This window comes from Chaetodon trifascialis, chromosome 11 (genome assembly GCF_039877785.1).
Source record: "Chaetodon trifascialis isolate fChaTrf1 chromosome 11, fChaTrf1.hap1, whole genome shotgun sequence".
NCBI lineage: Eukaryota > Metazoa > Chordata > Actinopteri > Chaetodontiformes > Chaetodontidae > Chaetodon > Chaetodon trifascialis.
Window position 1 is genome coordinate 19,979,781 of NC_092066.1, and position 19,055 is coordinate 19,998,835.

Consider the following 19,055-nt stretch of genomic DNA (forward strand, 5'->3'; position numbering starts at 1 on the left):
CAATGTTTTACAGCAGGGGGAGACAGATACATGCTAAATCTAAGTGAAGGCCGCTGAACAACATGAGTCAAATGTATTTTATAAAAAGCTAAAGTGTTGATTTGTACATCTGTTTTTTGTTACATTATTTCATAAATCTTCTTTATTGCCTGTTTGCTTTATTTAAATCAGAAATAAAGATGAGGGTTCATTGTGTTGCTGTAACTGATGAGACGAGGCCTGTCCACAGTGCAAATGGTTTTATTCATCTTCATCTGACAATTTGTTCAATAACATCTTTACAGCTGATTCCACATACTGTACAGCACACCATATTTCACCAAACTTTACATGGCAACAAATAAGAGACACTTTATTGACATTATGCAAATAGCATGAGTGTAAACATTGATTTCCAGTTGACACCTGAGCACTTAAGTCATCACCACAAACCACATCATAAACCAAATCTTTCGTCATATTTACAGTTTCACAGCCGTGTGACAGTTAGTCTGAGGTACTTTCAGTTAGTTTCAGTTCAGTTTCAGGTTTTTACACACTGGTACAACAAGAAAGGGTATTAAAGTAAACATCAAACTCTGACATGACTCCCACATGAAATGTGATACTGTGGCTGCCTGTACATATTCATGTCTGAAAAAGTCATTTTTAAACAGGAGGTGGTTTAAAATGAATGTTTAATAAACATTATTAAACACAGAGACAGAAAAAACCATCAGCTTGACGTCATTTAACTTGATAAATTCTATTATGTCAAACATGATTAAAACTCTGCAGCCAATATGGCATCTGTGTGAGACAGCTACAATGATAATGCTAACATACTGATGTTTACAGGGTGTTCACCATCTTAGCTTAGCATGTTGGCATACTAGCATTTGGCAATTAGCATGAAACATAAAGTACAGCTGAGGCTCATGGGAATGTCTTTAGTTTTGGAGTTATTTAGTCATAAATCCTGGAGAAATGACATTTTTTACCTGATGATAGCACTAAATGACTAAAATTGAAGGCATAATCACATATTACGTGATGAATTACACTTTATCCAGGTTTGACAGTCTGTCTGACACAAATGTCTGAACTAAATTTTTGAGACATTTTACTCAAAACCACAAATATGTGGTTGAAAAAGCTTGGATTGGAATGCCTCCACTACATTTGATGGCAGTCCATGCCATAGATGCTGAGATATTTCAGTCTGGACCAAAGTGGTGGGCCATCCACAGAGCCATGTCACTAGTATATCTAAAAAAAAACAGTATGATACAATAACGTTTATTGAATCTCAAAATATAGAATAGAATAGAACATAACATAATATAGCATAAAACTAGCAATCTATGCAAATAAATTAACTGTCCATGCAATCCAGTTAATGGAAGTTAATCACTGTTGCGACATACAGTATTTATTCACAATGTTGTGTACTGTGGACTAATAATGGAATACATCTGGTCCATTAGTTGCAGAAATAGTAAAAATGAATGTCTGCCGAGCGACTGTGCACTCAGACAAAACTAAAAGCCTCTGTAATCTCAGATAAATTTCACAAGCAGGAGCTTTAATGCCTCCTCTGGAATGTTATCCGGCAGTAATTCAGCAGAGTGTATACCCCATATAAAACTGCCATTGACAGGATAGGGACGTCCAGTATGTTGGGTATGCTATAGATTCCTCATCAGTGACTACTGTTCATGAGAGCCAAACAATGTCATTGAAGTTGTTACCACTGGTGCTCTGAGCTACATGGGCCATTAGGTTAAGTGCTTGGAGTCCTCTTGTGTAACACACCCTTTTAATAAACATGTCACTTCTATAGGACACAGCTCGTCTCTGGCTCTATCCATCTATTGCCTAACATCAGATGGAAAAGCGTGGCCAAGAGTTTAATTTCCCTTTAATTCACGTAGTGGTCATGAAGATCTTACTCCTCCCTGCAGTATTCTGTAGTTTGTCTCTCATGAAAGACTTCATGTTAATGTTATTAGCAGCCAGCTCAAGTTGACTCATCTTATGACCTCAACAAAGCTTTACACTATAGTAATAACAAATTTTTTGTGCCATATATCAGTGTGACACTGGCCTTTACGTGCCTAAATATCAGCTCAGTCAGTGTGGTCCACCTCCAATACAATGGAAGGTCCTCACTGCTACATTAGAACAGTCTGTGAAACTGTTCTTCTTGTGTTTTTTGGAAATTAATTCTTTGTGTTACGTTAATGATTAAACCCATTTACTGAACAGGTGCTGTGTTTGGAAAGTGATTTCAGTTGCCTCTCCACCCTGGCAAGAAAAACACGGATCACTTGTCATTTGCGACAGGAAATGAATAAAGTTACAATGAACAAATATTAGCATCAGTACTAAAAAGTCAAATTGACCTTCAAGAACCAATATCAATTGCATTGCAACAGTGCATGTGAGCCACGAATTCAGCACATAATGATAAAAACAAAGAGGAGAGTTCACTTTAAATGGCTTTCAGATGGCAGAGAGGTGCTCTTGGCACTCAGATGCCCGGCGTGTTGAAGGGCTACATTTGGTCAACATGGTGATCTGGGTGCTGAAGTTGTTGCCGTTGCTGCCTATGGAGGGCTGCTGGTACTTAGTGTCAGCACCCAGGAACCTCTGCAGCATCCATCTGCGCCACTTACGCCTAATCTCTGCCTGTACCTGAAGTAGAGGTGAGGAGGTGGACAAACAGGATGCAGAGGAGGTGTTAATAGGGTATGACACACACGTAGGGAAGAGAAAATGAGATTTAGAGACATAAAAGGACAGTAAACATCATAATTTGCTTGAATCTACTTACCTCACCGTTCAGAAAACAGTACAAAACTGCAACAACAAAACCCTGAAGAAGAGAGAGAAGTCGATTTAATGCACCAGCCAACAGGAGCTGATGTTGAAAAGGAATGACAGTACAGCTGGGGAAACACTCACAATGTTTGTGTATGAATGATGATGGTAAGATTAATACCAACTTTAGGCTCAGACAGGAGGTTCATCATTTAGATCTCTGGGAATTTTTCCCAGGAGATATCATTCTGAGCTAAAACGGTTATAAATTAAGAATACTTTCCATCGCTAGGTTTCCATCATTGCACTTGGCTCTCAGCGTTCACATTCAGTTTAATGCTCAGTAGATCAGCAACCTCATTATTCATACACAATTAAGCATGTTAGCTAAACAAACCATTAATTTGTTTAATCAGACAAACTGTTTTCATGTTAGCAAGCAGTTTTCATGTAACTCCACTGAAACCAACCTCCTTTCACTTCTGTTTTCTATCTGGTGCCTTATTTGTGGCACAAATACTGCCCAAAACACAAGATGGCAATCCTAGACATCAAAAGAAAGATAAGGTACATCAAATCTCTTGATTCTTCAATAAGTAGTGCTGCTTCTGTCTGACTTTTCTAAAGCTGTAATGTTTCCTACAGACTGCCTAACACCATGTACGCTGTTGTGGACGTTACCTGAAATGATCCCAGAATAAGATCGAATACCATCCTAACTTGTGGGTGGATGTGGTCGGGGATGAAGGCAAAAATGATGTAATTTATTCCAAAGAGCGGTATCAACAGCAAAGTGGATTTAGCCAGTCTCCTGTAAAAAGAGGAAAAATGAAAAAGTGAGGTGAAGGCTTGTGTTGCCCCACAAAAGCGAGAGTCAATAAGCAAAAGCTATGATTGTTCACCACTAAGAACACAGTGGTGGAAAAAATATTTAACATCACTTGATAAGAAATTACTTTAACCTCTGCTCTGACAGAGATGTTGACATTCTACAATGAAAACGTACGAGTACTGATTGGATTCCTTTCTTCCGATGTCAGGGCAATTCATCTTCTGTAGCAAAATCCGGATTATACAAATGAAGAGGAAAAAGTTCACCTGCCAGCAAACAAAACACAAGTTAATGTGATTGCATTATGCAAAACTGTGTATGAAATGTTACTCATGAAGAGGCACCGAGACTCACAAGTATGGTGACTAAAATAGGCGTTTTGATGATCCACCAAGGACTGTCATCGATTGTCTCCCAGCATCTGTCGGAAGAGATAAAAGAGTAAATACATAGAGATTTTTTAAAAAGGAAACAATGAAATAAGATTTAACAAACCCTTGAACTGTGGAGAGGGCAGTAACTACAGAAACAGTGAAATCGGGAAAAAGATTTGATGTTTTGAGGCTAGTTACCCAGCTAGCTAATACCTTTAATTATGACTTTAAAATGATCTTGTCCATTTGAACTCATGAACAAGTATAAAAGATTTATTTACAGTTTTGTTTACAGTACATTTAAATTTGTGGCGTCAAAGTAGCTTGACCAAACCCAGTCACATTAATTCTGAATCAGAGGCTGTGGCGCTAATTTACTCTGCAAAGCTAAGCTAGTTATCTTTTAGCAGGGCTGGTAGCTGGTATTTTTCTCCATTGTGATGGTGTTTAGCTACTGCGCCACTTACGAGTGACACAGTAATTCTGTGACATACAGAATTACTAAGATATTAGAAAATCAAAACTTTATTTTTTTAATTACAGGAGACAGGAAAAAGTAGGTGAATTTAGCTAATGCTACCTGTGTGAAGTTCGCTAGCTAGTTCATCCTAAACATAGCTCTCTTACTGTAGCCGTGTTGTAGGTTGTAGAACACAGAGACTAGACCAGAGAGCATTTTCTTTCCTTTTTAGAAAATGACATATTACTAACACACATTGTAATATTTTGTATTTTGAAGTAATTTTGAACAAATATGTTGTTAATCCATGTTTTGCTTTGTAGGGTGGCGTAGCCATGATACGGTCAGCTCTTGCTGCAGTTGAACAGTTCACCGCAGACCTCCACTGAGACCAGCTGTTAATCATCACACTAACCTACATGCTCTTTTGTTGATTGTGTAAATGTATGTTTATATTTGCAAATCTACCCACTGTAAATGACTTGGACTGTTAAGTTACTTTAACAGGATTAAAGACGAATGTTTAACTCACCCAGGATCATTTAAAAAAGCCTTTGTAATCACCCATGCTGAGATAAAGATGGTTGGAGCCCCTGCAAACCAGAACATAAACAGAATTTGTGGAAGTGATTTCAACATTAAAAACATTTGCTTTGTCACAGAGAGAAACGATTAATTATGTCCACTGTTCAAACACCAATACCACCAAAAATGACAGTGCCTTCAGCGTGTGTACTCTGTTAATCTTTTGGATGATTTTATTGCTAAAGCAATATTGCATTTTGGGTATGCTTATCATTTTCAACTAGACTCATATATGCTTTGTGCCAATATTGGTTCATCCTGGGTATCTGCAGGAAAGTCACAGGCTTGTTTCCATTTCCCAGCTGGCAGACACAACATTTCAGGCCTATTTATAGAGTGACTTTACTGGGATGACGGAAAAAACACCATCAGAAAAAATGGTTGGTGAATATTTGTTTCAAAGATAAGTAACATTGGAATTTAGGACCAAAATAAGTGTAGATGAAAGATGAAAATATGGGGCCAAGATACTTTTGAGATAAAAACTCTCAAGGGTTCAGGGTTCATCTCCGGATGAATAACTGCCTTTATATATGTATTTTGATAAGATCTGCCAAACAGCATGCATGTTGCCAAAGGGATCTATCCATTAAAAACACTGAAAGTCTAAATTGTCAGAGCATCAAACACAGAACTCTTAGATTCAATTATAACAATAAAAGCAGAGTGGCAGCTGCCTGCTGTGGCTAATCTCCAACTACCAACAAGGCTCATCCATATGCAGAGGGTAAGAACATCATTTTCCTGTGCATGTACGAAGCCTCACTTAGAAATTCATTTACATATGGTCATGTATGTTGTGGCTGTTGGAGTAAAGACAAAACAGACATTCAGGTTGACTGATGATTGTGTTTTGATGGGCATTTGATGATCTCTGAGTGCCACTTCAGACAAATGCAAGGATCAAATGCCACTGCAAATGAGCTCGTGTGAGCTGCCTGTATTCATCAACATATGGTTAAAAGGCTGGCACATACCCCAGCCAATCAGGATGTACCACCAGAAGTACTTCCTCTCAGAGAAGAAGGAAACGGCTAACAGGGTGTGGAGATACAGGCCCTCCACCAGCAGCCAGAAGTAACTCGCCATGATGCCGTACTGGAAGAAGACCACCACAGCCTTGCAGCCCATCTGCAGGAGAACCAGGATGTTAGTGGCTTAGTGCATTGCCAGTGACTGTAGATAGAGATAGTTCCAAATGATAAAGACATTTTGTTATCAGTGGATGAAGCTATACAGAAAATGTTTTTAGTAAATTACTCTGTAATTAGCAGTAATTAAAAGGATCTGTTAGACTTGGGGCATGTCACATATCTAAAGCAGTAGTGAGGAGGCAGTCAAAATATGAGCATGATATAATTAGACACAATTCTACAGGGGTTATCTTATGGCTGTGCTGATTATACTAATTATGACCGCTAGACTAAATACATCTACAATCAAAGTGTATTTGACATTCATGTTCATTTCATATCTGAAGCCCCCCCACAGTACGATGGGAAGATACGATTTTTGGTGGCTCAGTAGGTATAATATTATTGTCAAATAGTGAACAGCATACCGATCCACTGTGATGTCTGCTCTGCAACAGCAATTGAATGGCTTAAAGCGATATGAAACTGTCCCTGTCACTAATATTGGTCGAGCCCCCCAAAAGACTGGATCTTGTACTTCCTTTAATGCAAATTGCAAGCATCTTTCATCAGACCCTAGAAGGCATCCACAGTTGTACAATTTGCCCTACAAATTTGTAGACATCCAGCCCAAGGCTAGATAACTCTGATGACATTACCTGACACTTTGTCGCTAGCCTCTGATCCACCAGCCTATGAAACTCAATGCTATCTGTCATTGAGGGATTTTTCATTGTTCTTCCAGAAAAAGTTAAGCATTTTCCCAGTATTTACTGAGGCTAACAACTAACTAGTTATCTTCAAAAAGACAAAATAATTCCCATGGAAAGGCAGCTATTTCCATGTCTACACAACATGAATGGACTGCACAACATAAGGTTTTGATTCAGGGCTAGATTTTCATTCATTTGTATTCTTACAAATGTCTGTGATTTTGAATGTGTTTTTTGGCCAATTTGACTTTGGCTCTCTATACAAGAATTTCCACAAGCTGAGTAGCGCTCCTCATGGAGAGTAAACTGATCTTGACGTGTTAAATGAAATCCCTTTGAATATGACACTTTTACCATTTTTTTTTTTAATGCTGGGTTTAGAAACAGTTGAGAGGGTTAGCAGCTGTGTTTGGACAGGACAATCTGTGTACGCTGAGGAGGAAATGTCTAACCTCAGCCATTAACAATTAACACTCGGGGATAGTAAAGCAGGTGATTTACTGTCTGCTCATCTAATCCTCTCTGGTAATAAAGCAGTGGATTCAACTGGAGAAAGATCTGAGATACTGGAGTTGGTGACATGATAAGTTGATAAGTTGATAAGTATAAAACAGCCTGAGTATATGACACTGTTACCAGTTCAGTAGCTTATTTAACTCCTTATCTTAACTTAGAACTTTGTCTCACCCATGAAAAAGTAATTAAAACTAGATATCAAAACTCTGTTCATGATTTATTGACAAATGTCTCCATATTTCAGGCTTAATGTTCAGCAAACAGGAACTCTCACAACATCCTGCTGGACAGATGAATGAGGAAGGGACTTGGCAAACACTGTTACACCCAAAGGCACTTGAGCCTTGCATGTTAAGTAAACTCCGAGACAAAGCGTTAAAGTCAGTAAAAGTCTGAGTGAGCAATCAAATGGATGCTGTTTGCTTCAGTTAAGGAAGAAGCTTCTGCTGGTGCATCAGATCGACAAGTTAGCTGTGTCTTTGATGCAGGACTTTTGATGATGATGGGAGCCATGAGGAACACAGTGTGCAGTGTACTCACAGATGACTGGCAATTGTCTGTCTCACCGACGTCATACAGAACCACGTCCTTGATGAAAACTGCCACAGCTTTCAGTATGAAAGACACAAACAGATGCATGTGGATGTAGTTTCTCGTGCAGTGCAGCTTCCTGTAAAAGCAGACAAATAAAGAGTAGGATTACTTAAGCAATAATTAAGCACACTTATCTTAATGAATTCATCCGATGAAACATTTCAAATTGTGTTTACTTGACCTTTCCTGAGAATCATGTGGTGGTGGAGTGAGTATTTATGGCACCAAAACATGCAATCAGAATAAATATGAAGAAAATATTCACCCAAACCTTCACTGACAAAATTTAGTGGGGCAAACATTCACAGAAGGAATGTGTGTTTTAACGAAGGAGAGGAGTCATTATAAGCACTTACATGACCATGGCTACAGCTGCTACCTAAATGTCAAGCTACACGCACCCTTCAATTGTCAAGAAAAGCTATGTGTATCTTTAATGCTTTTTACAAATGTAGTTTTCCAGTGAACCATACAGTATATTTATCAGGCAGGAAAAAATGTGAAAAAACACTGACTTTCAGCACAGAGGTAAACAAGAACAAATCAGGGCTTTGCAGAGAAAATGTCACTAATGTAAATTCTCTCTTCTGTGTGTTCTCAAACAAATGCCTTCTCTGTGAGGTTATGATTGGGGGTGAATTGAGTAACCCATCAGGAGAGTCATCCCAGCAGGGTGGGCGCACTGACACACAGCATCAACCAGCTGCATGAACATGCCGTCTGCAGCCGAACATAAACACTAAATGCTTTTCACATCCTGTGCCTGTGCTCGAGAGTCCAAACCATTGGCATTTCATAAGCCAATGAGTAAACACATCTCTTGTTGTTTAGCCCGAAATGCACAAGCACTCCAAATACAAACACACCCAACTGAACAGACTGCTTTGTTTCTTAGAAGCCACACACACCAGCCACTTAAACTTATTCTAATGATCAGTGCCGTGTTGTGTCAACATGCACAAGCACGCACTTTTTCTCTGCAACCTCAGGACTGGAGGTCAACTGGGAACAGCTGTGAACAGCAGCCCGTGAGTGGTGACTTTATGGCTGCCTGCAGTTGACCTCTTTGTTTGAGAAATGTTGTAACATGTTATGTCGAATTTGGACGTCTTGTCCCACAAATTCTGCCTGGGTCACATTACTGTGTGAAAAACACTGTAAACCCTCTATAAAAGGCAGGAAGTAAAATGTGAAATGAGAGATTGACAGGGTTTTATCGCTCTAAATGATGCAAAAAGGTCTTTGATTGTCTTCACACAGGGACATTAAGAAGCATTTTGATCGATCTCCTTACCGAAAGAGACACAGTATGATGATGGCAATCGTCAGAGAAATGAGCGACACGCTGTGACCAATGGTGTAACCCACTTTGATAGCGTCAAAGAATTCTCCCTGCAAAAACACATTCAGTTACACTCACTTAAAACAGTTGAGCTGGCATTGAACATGAATCTCCAGCAGCAGTAGCCACATGGGCTGGAGGGGTTTCATAACCTGGTTGCCATACCGTATTACCGTCCATGGTGCTGTTGGGATTGTATCCACAGTCCATTATGTAGGAGTCTATGCTGATAATGGTCCAGCCATCCTCAGTGCAGGTCTTTGACAAGTTACCTAATGAGCAGCGGGACAGAGGGAATATTCATTATTCTTGCAAGAACACAACAAATTACTGTGACAGATTCAGTTTGTTTCAATTACAAGTGATGTGTTTCAATATTGTGTGTAAGTGTGTGTGTTGGGGGGAGGGTGCAGGGTGTATGAGCCACAAGGCAAACTAGGCAAACTACATTTACTCACCCTTAATTATGTCAGACTGAGATGTGTGTATATGTCTCTCTGGAATACTTCCAAATGCTAAAAGGAAATAGAAGGAATGACTGAAGGGGATCAGTCGTCCCACTGGCTCAGAGATGCTGGGACAGTTCCCATGTGCATTTGCCTCCATCTGTTTCTTAATTACTCTCAGGCTGAACGCAGACACCAGGAGGCCAACAGTCGAGCAGAGAGATATATTTACTCTGGCCTGCCCATGGGGGTAGAAGTGAAAGGTCCAAGTGCATTAGACTGACCATAAAGAGAAGAGGGGGCACTTTCATCTGAGAGATGCAGTACAGTACAGTACAGTACAGTACAGTACAGTACAGTACAGTACAGTACAGTACAGTAGGGTACACCTCAGTAGAGGAGAGCTCTATAGAGTACAGTAGGGGGTACAGTACAAAAAGAGAAATGCTGTTTAATAATCAGTAGAAATTAACTCCCTTGATTACATCTGAGGTTACAAGTCTTGGTGTTATCCTGGATTCAAATCTCTATTTGACTTGATTTTATGCATTCTATGTACTACAATTTAACTTTATTTTATCATTATTATTTAATGGCTTTATTTTCCATTTTATGCTATGCATTATCTTTATTTTCATCCTTATTCCATCTTAATTTTTACAGTATTATCAACTGGGTTTTATTCTCCATCTTATTGTACATTAATTTTCTATCCCTGTTTTTATGTTATTTCTATGTTTTTTTAGGTGAAGCACTTCGAGATGCTTTACTAGTATGAAAGGTGCTTTACAAATAAAACACATTATTATTATTACAGCTCAAAGGAATAGAGCAGAGCTCTGTAGAGTAGAAAGCAGTAGGGTAGAGTACAGTGACGTCCAGCTCAGTAGAGTAGAGCTCTGTAGAGCAGGACTCAGTAAACAAGAGATGAGCAGAGTAGACCTCTGTAGAGAAAAGCAGACTACAGCCCAGAGCTCTGAAGAGCAGAGTGCAGCAGAGTAGATTATCTGAATCATCTTTATCTGTAAAGACATAAAACTAGAGGTCAGAAGAGCACAGCAGAGAAAAGTTCAGCAGTCTAGAGTGCAGTAGAGTTCTGAGGCCCCAGTTCAGTGCAACAGAGCTCTGTAGAGTAGAGAAGAACAAATAGTGCAGTTTGAATTAATAGATGCAGAAACAAGTGAATGGATTTGTATATTCATGTCTTGTTTGACTCCCTCCTTTTCATTATATATACAGCTCCTTCTCACACCTGCACCATAAGTACATTTTACAAAAAAAAAAAAAACACTATCTATGGAAGCACTGTTTATTACGTGCAATATGTTACTATGGCTACTTGAAGAAAGATACATTAAGGAAGTGGCCAGAGTAGATTTTCAAAGTTTCAGTTAATGTGCATCACTTAGCCAATTGAAATATACTTGATATATGAATGTAGTTTTTGTGGTGAAGATAGAGAAACTTTGTTGCCTATCATGCCCCTCTCCCTCCCCATCTTTCCTGTGTGTCTCAAATCTATAGGCTCAATGAAGGCTTAAATACTATATGACATCAGATCATAGAACTTTCTTTAAAAGTGCTACACGTGCAGATGATGTAGAGCTAGAATAGAATAAAATTTTTCAGGATAACAAGTTAAATGCATCAATATTCAGATTGGACACTCATCATTTATTAGGTTGAAAACCCCTCTTACAACATTCATGAGCCATATCTAATCTTGTATCCAGCAGTGAGAGGCACAGACTGACATCTCTGTCATTTTGCTGTTATTGTGTAATATTTATTTGTCGCATTTCCTAATCTCCTGTCCTTTCAGTGAAGAAAGAAAGCTGCGTGTGTTGGCGAGAAATTAATCCTTGCACTGAATGCTGCTGTAGAAATCTAAATGTAGGACATTCCTCACATTTCCCAACCGTATCGCTCCACTATCAAATCAAGACCGAGTTGGGAAATGACCAACAATCCAAAGTCTTAGAATGTATTTGGCATTAAAATATGGTCAGATCACAAATACCTGAGTGGCGTATTGCAGAGAAGATGGAGGCTTAGCTTCCTCAAACAACATGACAAGACACAATGGTGCTGATAAGCCCCTGCTGTTTCAGCCCATGCCACCACTGGATTTGGCTTGTTTGAGGGATTGCCAGAAGAATGCTTTCATCATCCCCCAAAACATGACTGCAAGGATTTTCAGTGTCATGCAAAACAACGAGGAGAGCTCAAACGAGTTAATCACCCCATCAGTGTTTTAATTTCCAGGCTTCTTTTTATCAAGGCTTTTCTGTAAATGTTGTACAGTCAAATGCTTTATCCTTCCTAATTATACCAAGGAAAAAGATTTACATTAGCATGGAATAGTTAGCTTCAGCTCAGCTGAATATCATGGCTTGTAGGTGAAACCATTGAAAGCCAAGCACTATGTCACTCGGAGCTTGCAGAGAGGGTGAGTCGCCTGCGTTTTTGAAAGAGATGAATGACTGTGTGTTTGTGTTAGACCTACTAAGCAAAGAGTTCATGAGAATGGCAAACTCTGTCTCAACTAAATTTATGACTTCGCCCTGAATGTCTTCAGTGGCATGTTTCGTAATGCTTCTAAGTGAATTGTTCGAGATGTGTCAATAATTTGAGCCCTTCGCAATTCACTGACAGTGAACGCATTTGAAAGGCAGATAAATTTGCAATTTTGGTGCTGTAACACATTCACAAAAAGGACAAGTTCTTGAACAATATACATATTTCTGTGACCTCTGAGGGTTCTGAAACCTTTTCAAAATAAAATGAATATACTGATAAAGGTACAGTGATCAAGCTGCACAAACACTGCTGGTTTTCTTAGTTCATATAATGCTCATATTTGTAAATAAGAGGTTCTCACCCAAAGGCAACAATACTTTACAACACATATAATCACAGACGGTTCATCATCCCTTAAATGCACAGCATGTAATTTCAGCATCTAGGGGTCTCTCAGTCAAAACAACAAAAACCAAAGATGTCGTTTGATGATGTGTGAAGGAGTGTGGGCTCATGGCAGTTGTTGTCTTCACTGTTTGAACAACCACCACAGCTGATGAAAATCTATCTGAGACTCATCAGAAATGTTCACAGACATGGTCATGTATTAAAAGTCTTTTTACAATTAACCAGGCGACTAAATGAAACGCACCCTTACAATTACTGTACATATTTCTCTAGGTTTGAATATTGTTGCAAGCATTTGGGAAAACATAACCACACAACTCAACAGATATATAACACAGAGCTAATCATCTTTAGTCATTTTAATGCAGAAATGTTTGGTATTGTACCTTTAATTAGTTCCATCTTGCATGACCTGAGAGACTTGCACTGACTTGTTGATTTGATCAATTGATCACTGGTGACTTACAATCCAGTCTCTTTCTTTTAAGGGCCCTTCATTTACAGCTTGGTCCCTGCACAGTGGTGGCCTGTTGATCATGTAAGCCTTTGACAAGTCAGTGAAATATATCTCTTTTGCCTTCAACCCCGCAAAACCGGCGATTCTTCATCTGTCCCCTCTCTCTCCCTGGAGAGCTCTCCCCTCTCAGGTCACATTATCTCGCATCTGGGTCACATCCCAGCTTCCCAGAAAACCCTTCTCCTCTGCACGGAGCCTTCATATGCTAATGATAAATCATTGGTTTGAGCCCCTCTCATGTCCTGAATATGATGGGGAAAATATTGGTTAGATTACAGGGGCAGGAACCCAATCACTATGTCTGCAAATGCACCCAGGTTTGTCAAACCACTGCAATCACTGACAGCTAAAAATCTGCAACTCAATCCTTGTTAAAAGCAAAGGTCATGGAACTTCTGTGAGTTTACGATCTTGTTTCTATGCAGTGAACATTTCCCCAACATATCAGGTGTCATACACATGATCAAAAACAGGTACAATCTGACAGATCTATGAGGGTCTTCATTAGCGGACCATGTGAGATGTATTGTAGAAGAGGTGGGCATGCATCTGTCTGCACTAAACCTTAATTCATTGATTTTAGCCACTTGGAAGCAAAGTATCAACATTACAACACAGCATTTGATATAGTTGGAGGTTCTAAAGTTGTTCCAGCAAACAGTTGTATATTTGTGCATCCAGCTAACACAAAGCAACATATTCGTCTTTTTAGCTGCTAAACACCTCACTGTGCTAAACGCTTGTGCTAAATAACTGTGATTGCCATTTGGTGCTGGGCAGGTAGTGTAGGCTTGGTTCATCAGAGCGTTTCTGCTGAAAAAAGCGGCCAGCTGCATCTTGAAACAAAGTTCATGAGGTGAGCACAATACAGCTCATCAACCAGCGTTTCTACAAGCTAATTTCAAGCTGCCTAAACTACAATGAAGATAATTTTCTTAAGGCTCCAAGTTGAAATTGAGGTCTCTCTGCCAGCTGAATACAAATAAACAACTTCATCAACCCAGTGTGGTACAGTAATTAATGGCAAACGGAGATATACGGGAAAGTCACAGGGGAACTACTGTACAAACACACGGCAATTCAGCCAATAAATTCCCACGAGAGTGGTTTCCTTCCCTTACCATAATTAGTAACCTGTGAGGCTTCTCATACATCAAAGGAGGAAAAATAAACAGAACGCGTCTTTGATGGGTGGACGGTGCCAAAATGAGAGGTTTTAGTGACTCGGTTGTGCCATGTGTTCTGAGTTTTACTGTATTCTTTGTGACATTTGAGATGGGGTGTCAGGAAAGACAGAAAAACAGGATCAAAGGTCAGAATGACTTCATGAGTGAGCAGCTTGGATGCTCAGTGTACATCAGTTACTACGTTTACATGCAGTCAAGTAACCCTTTCATAACCGGAATATCAGCAATAATCCGGTTGCGCATGGCCATGTAAACTCCAATAACCCTTTTGAAAAACCAGAATATGCTCATATTCTGGTTTTTAAAAACCGGAATATGACCCCTGGGTTACTCCTTTTCTAACCCGAATATTTGGTCATGTATACGCCTATCGTAAAATCCCCATTGAATGGAACATTAATTTGTGTTCTGCTCATGTTCTATTCGCAAGGAATCTTGGTCTTTTGACTGCAGTTAGCATGGATATGGATGGCACAGCCCTTGCTCCATTTCCTATTTCTTCACGTTCTTGCCTTCCATTAATGAAAGTGAGACAGAATAGTGTCAAGTACTGGTGGTGGGTCAGTACCAGCACCAAAGCGCAAACAAAGGCGACTGCTACCGGCCCCGGGCTGTTCATTATCCGCAGTGCTGGGGTTGTTGTTGTTGAATACAGGAAGAAGAAGCTGAAATGACACGTAGTGCGTCATGACGTGCTCTGTGCATCGACATGTTGTCCGTGCGTCGCTGTTTTGATCGGGATATCCCAATTGATTACCCTGTTTGCTCACGCATGTAAACAGGTTATTCCGAATGTTTCAGAATCCGGAATATTGACCATAACCCGAATGTTGACTGCATGTACTGTAAACATAGTGAGTGTTTCTCAATTCCGGTCCTCCGGCCCCACTGCCCTGCATGTTTTAGATGTTTCCCTCCTCCACCACACCTGATTCAAATGATCAGCTCGTCATCAAGCTCTGCAGTGGCCTGATAACGAGCCACTCATTTGAATCAGGTGTGTTGGAGCAGGAAACATGTGGGGCCCGAGGACCAGAATTGAGAAACACTGGTGTACATCATCATTCCTACTTCTGGTCTCAAATATGGAGCATGACGATACTGACAAAGACTCAACAGCAGGGAATGTTTGGAACATCAACAAGAAAAGGGAGAAGACAAAGACGACTGAGTTTGCTTTTGAAAAATATCTTAACATGCTTAATCCTCTGTGTACAGAACAAATCTGTCACAATTCAAACATGTTGTTTCAAACAAGAAATATTTACATTGTTATGTTTCAAGGTGGTGTATTTCAGGTTTGACAGGTGATCAGGGAGATGAGTATCATTATTGTCATTATCTGCTTGTCCCTGATAAAGACAGATTCATTAAAGATACACTAAGTGTTGTAATTAGTGATTCAATTCACCCCATTCAGAGGAGTGAGGACAAAGCAGACCCCAGTAACTACCCTGGCATCTGTGTCAGCAGCTGTCTAGGAAAATCACTCTGTAGTATTCTTTCTTGGTGCTCACTTGGATCACTGTGCTGCTTCTGGCCTCTCCCTCCTAGATAGAGAGGCACAGTCTCTGTTTTATGCTGATGACCTTTTTCTGCTGTCCTGAACAACGACTAAAGCCACAGCTGGGCATAGAAAAATACTGTCATAATTGGATTTGGCAGGCAATATGAAGAAAACTTATGTCATGTTTTTTCAAAAACACCCCAGATGTCAGGAGAACAAATAATCACATCATTGAACATACCAGGAGTTACACCAACCTAGGTGGAACCATAACAGCATCTGTATGCCAACAAGCATTCTGAATTGAATTGAACTGATTTTCTGCTCACTTGCTGGAAACGCAACAAAGTACAAACACAACACTGGCATACTATGAACTTACAAAGTTGATGTGGTGAACTTTTTAGCAAACACGATCCAATATAGGCACAGAGCAACATAAAGTTTCCATTATTCAATAAGGAAAATGTCCGGCTTGTTAGCAGGTACATGCTCCACTGTGTTCACCATCTACAGTGTTCTAACTTTGTCTGTAATCTGTCAAATTCTTTTGAGTTTCTGTGGCAGCAAACCACCTGATGAGAGCACTGTGAGTGAAACAGAGCAGTAAAGCTGTGGGCCACAAAAGGACAGACTCAGGGACGGATTTCCTTCCCTATTTCTTTGCTCACACACAGACACATTTTAAGTAAAACTTGATTCTTACGTGTAGGAACATCCCCTGAAAAGTAGAAGAGATATTTGGGGCAAGGGATGGTGACAACCTGTCCGACATCAGCACTGGGCCAGCAGGTGATCTTGTCCCATATCCCACTGCAACCTGACGGGAGCAGAGCAGCAGAGATAGGCATGCAGCCAAAAAAAGGCAAGTCAAACATGGAAACACCACATGCTCCGTGATAACAACCATGATAACAACATACACAATTTGTTTTTTTACAGTATATGTCTACTAAGGTGACTCCAATGACAAACAGCAACCTGCTCTGAGTGAAGGCTGGGGTTCCCATGGCAGCCGAAACATGGTAGCTCAAGTTGCCTGTTGTTATGGTCCTGGGCCCATAACAGCAGATGACCTGAGGTAACACGCTGCCACCATGACTAATAGAACAGCTGCCCATCCTTCATTACACACTGTGATTTCAATTCAACAGACCACTGAGACTTGTTTGGTCTCAGGACGTGGAATCAGGTCGCAGCACTTTGAAATTCACACCTGCTCACCTGTTCATCACTATGAAACATCAGTTTTTAGGTGCTATTTGCAACATCACCCTGAGGATTTGGCAGCATTTACATATGATGGAATCTATAGGAAGCGGAATTGTATCTAGATTCAAAAGATAATGAGCAGTTAATGGCGTTCTCATTTTGTGAGAGTAAACACTCTTGTGATACTTGCTGTTTGGATTAGTGAGGTTTTGGTTACACGCAGAGGTAATAGAGGCTCAATGAAGTGATCTCTCTGTAGAATGTAATTATGTGCTACGTGCAGTGAGTAAGCAATACCCCACTACGCAACACGTAGCTCCTGCTTCATCAACAATAAATTGAGACAACACATCGGCTAATTGAGTTTCATTACTGCACACTCACTGTTGCATTTTTCTTAATAGTGTTTCATAAAAAGGAAAGGTAAAATTTGATCAGTTTGATAGTTTACTTTGAAACTGAACCACGGCTCATGTGACAAGGGGCTGGCATTAGGTGGAAAACAGTGCTCAACCATGCAGGCTGTAATGTAAAGCCAGAGGGGAGGTTTGAACAGCTTCTGTTTTCTTAAGAGCTTGTTGTGTCAGTTTGATCAGAACCTGTGCGTGGATTAAGCAAATTAGGACAAAACAAAATGAACTTGCACAGTAAGGGAAAGTTAAACACATGCACTCAAAAAACCTACATACCTGTCGTTTTGTTCTCAATCTGAGCCTCACACATGTTCCTCTCCTTGTCTATTTCCTTCATCATGTCACACATCTGCACTGAAAACACCTGTGAAGAGAACATTTCACACACGGTTTCTGCATATCTCTTTAGGGCACAGTCAGTCAGATCATTTGTTTATCAGTGAAGCGTAGAAGACTGCATAAGTTAATCTGCCTGCGCTCTCTCAACAATGCTTCACATCTCAAGGCAAACACATGTGCTGTCTCCACTTACTGAGATGAGCGGACCTGGGCTCCCATTAATCTTTCCGCCCGACACATGTGGCAGACACAAAATCAATCTCTGGACTGTCATATTCCTTAGATTTCATATGCGTGTTTTGAATCTTCAGCCATGGATTGGTTCCCATGAGTGTTTACCACCAGAGAATATAGGCCTACTGAGCCTCTGCAGGACTGAAAGATTTATTGCTGTTACTTAGGTGGATGAGTCTTCTCTGTGTGGGCATTAATCAGACTGGTAGTATGTGGCTATTGTTAGCCACAAAATGAGCCTATACTGTATGACTCCAACTTCTCCCCCCACACAAGGTGAGTCCCTCATTTAGATTGTGATTTATCTCATTCCTCAGGCTATGCAGCATGCCCTGTGTTACTTCACCCAAGGTACACCTCTGGACTATGACTGAAGAAGATGTTGTCAGTAATGGCTCGGCGCTGCTCGAGCTAAAATGTAAGTGACAGGACAAAACTTCCCATCCCGATCATGATTATGATCATGAGCATCACTTTTACTGTTTTTAACTTTTACCAGCAGTAACGACATTACTCATTTTTTTTCCTTTGCTTGATTACTAGCGCAGAGGCACTGAAACAGTCTGTGAGAGTATACAAATGCAGATATAGAAGCCAGCATGCTATTCTGAGGGCTATGACCTCCAGCTGAATTTGAGCATGAATCATGAATCATGCTTCTCTGCTGGCGATAGTTATGGATGAGGATGCTGGAGACCAAAGAATACAGAGACAGACAAAGGAAGCCAATGCCATGGTGTCCTTTTGACAGAGCCGTGTCGTGACTTCTCGTACTTCACCTTAACCTCAGTCATGGAAAGAAATCAGCTAGGACTTAAAGACATTTTGATGCCACTGAAAAGCAGTCACACTTTGGCCCACTGTTTTCTTTTGGTGCTAAATGTCATTTGAAAAGATGCAGGTTTTGCCTGCGGTGCCTGT

The 19,055-nt window shown here is 40.2% G+C and overlaps 1 protein-coding gene across 1 annotated transcript; it reads right to left on the reverse strand.

Moving 5' to 3' along the window:
- Nucleotides 1–223: 223 nt before the first annotated feature.
- Nucleotides 224–17,923, reverse strand: LOC139338800 (vasoactive intestinal polypeptide receptor-like). The gene is made up of 12 exons (XM_070974068.1): nucleotides 17,838–17,923; nucleotides 16,643–16,756; nucleotides 9,517–9,623; nucleotides 9,304–9,401; nucleotides 7,956–8,085; nucleotides 6,031–6,184; nucleotides 5,001–5,061; nucleotides 3,989–4,055; nucleotides 3,809–3,900; nucleotides 3,484–3,613; nucleotides 2,816–2,857; nucleotides 224–2,676 (listed from the first exon to the last, which is right to left on the reverse strand). Exons 1-12 carry the CDS (start codon nucleotides 17,908–17,910, stop codon nucleotides 2,485–2,487), a joined length of 1,260 nt encoding a protein of 419 aa, XP_070830169.1. The 5' UTR covers nucleotides 17,911–17,923; the 3' UTR covers nucleotides 224–2,484.
- Between the last annotated feature and the right edge of the window lie 1,132 nt (nucleotides 17,924–19,055).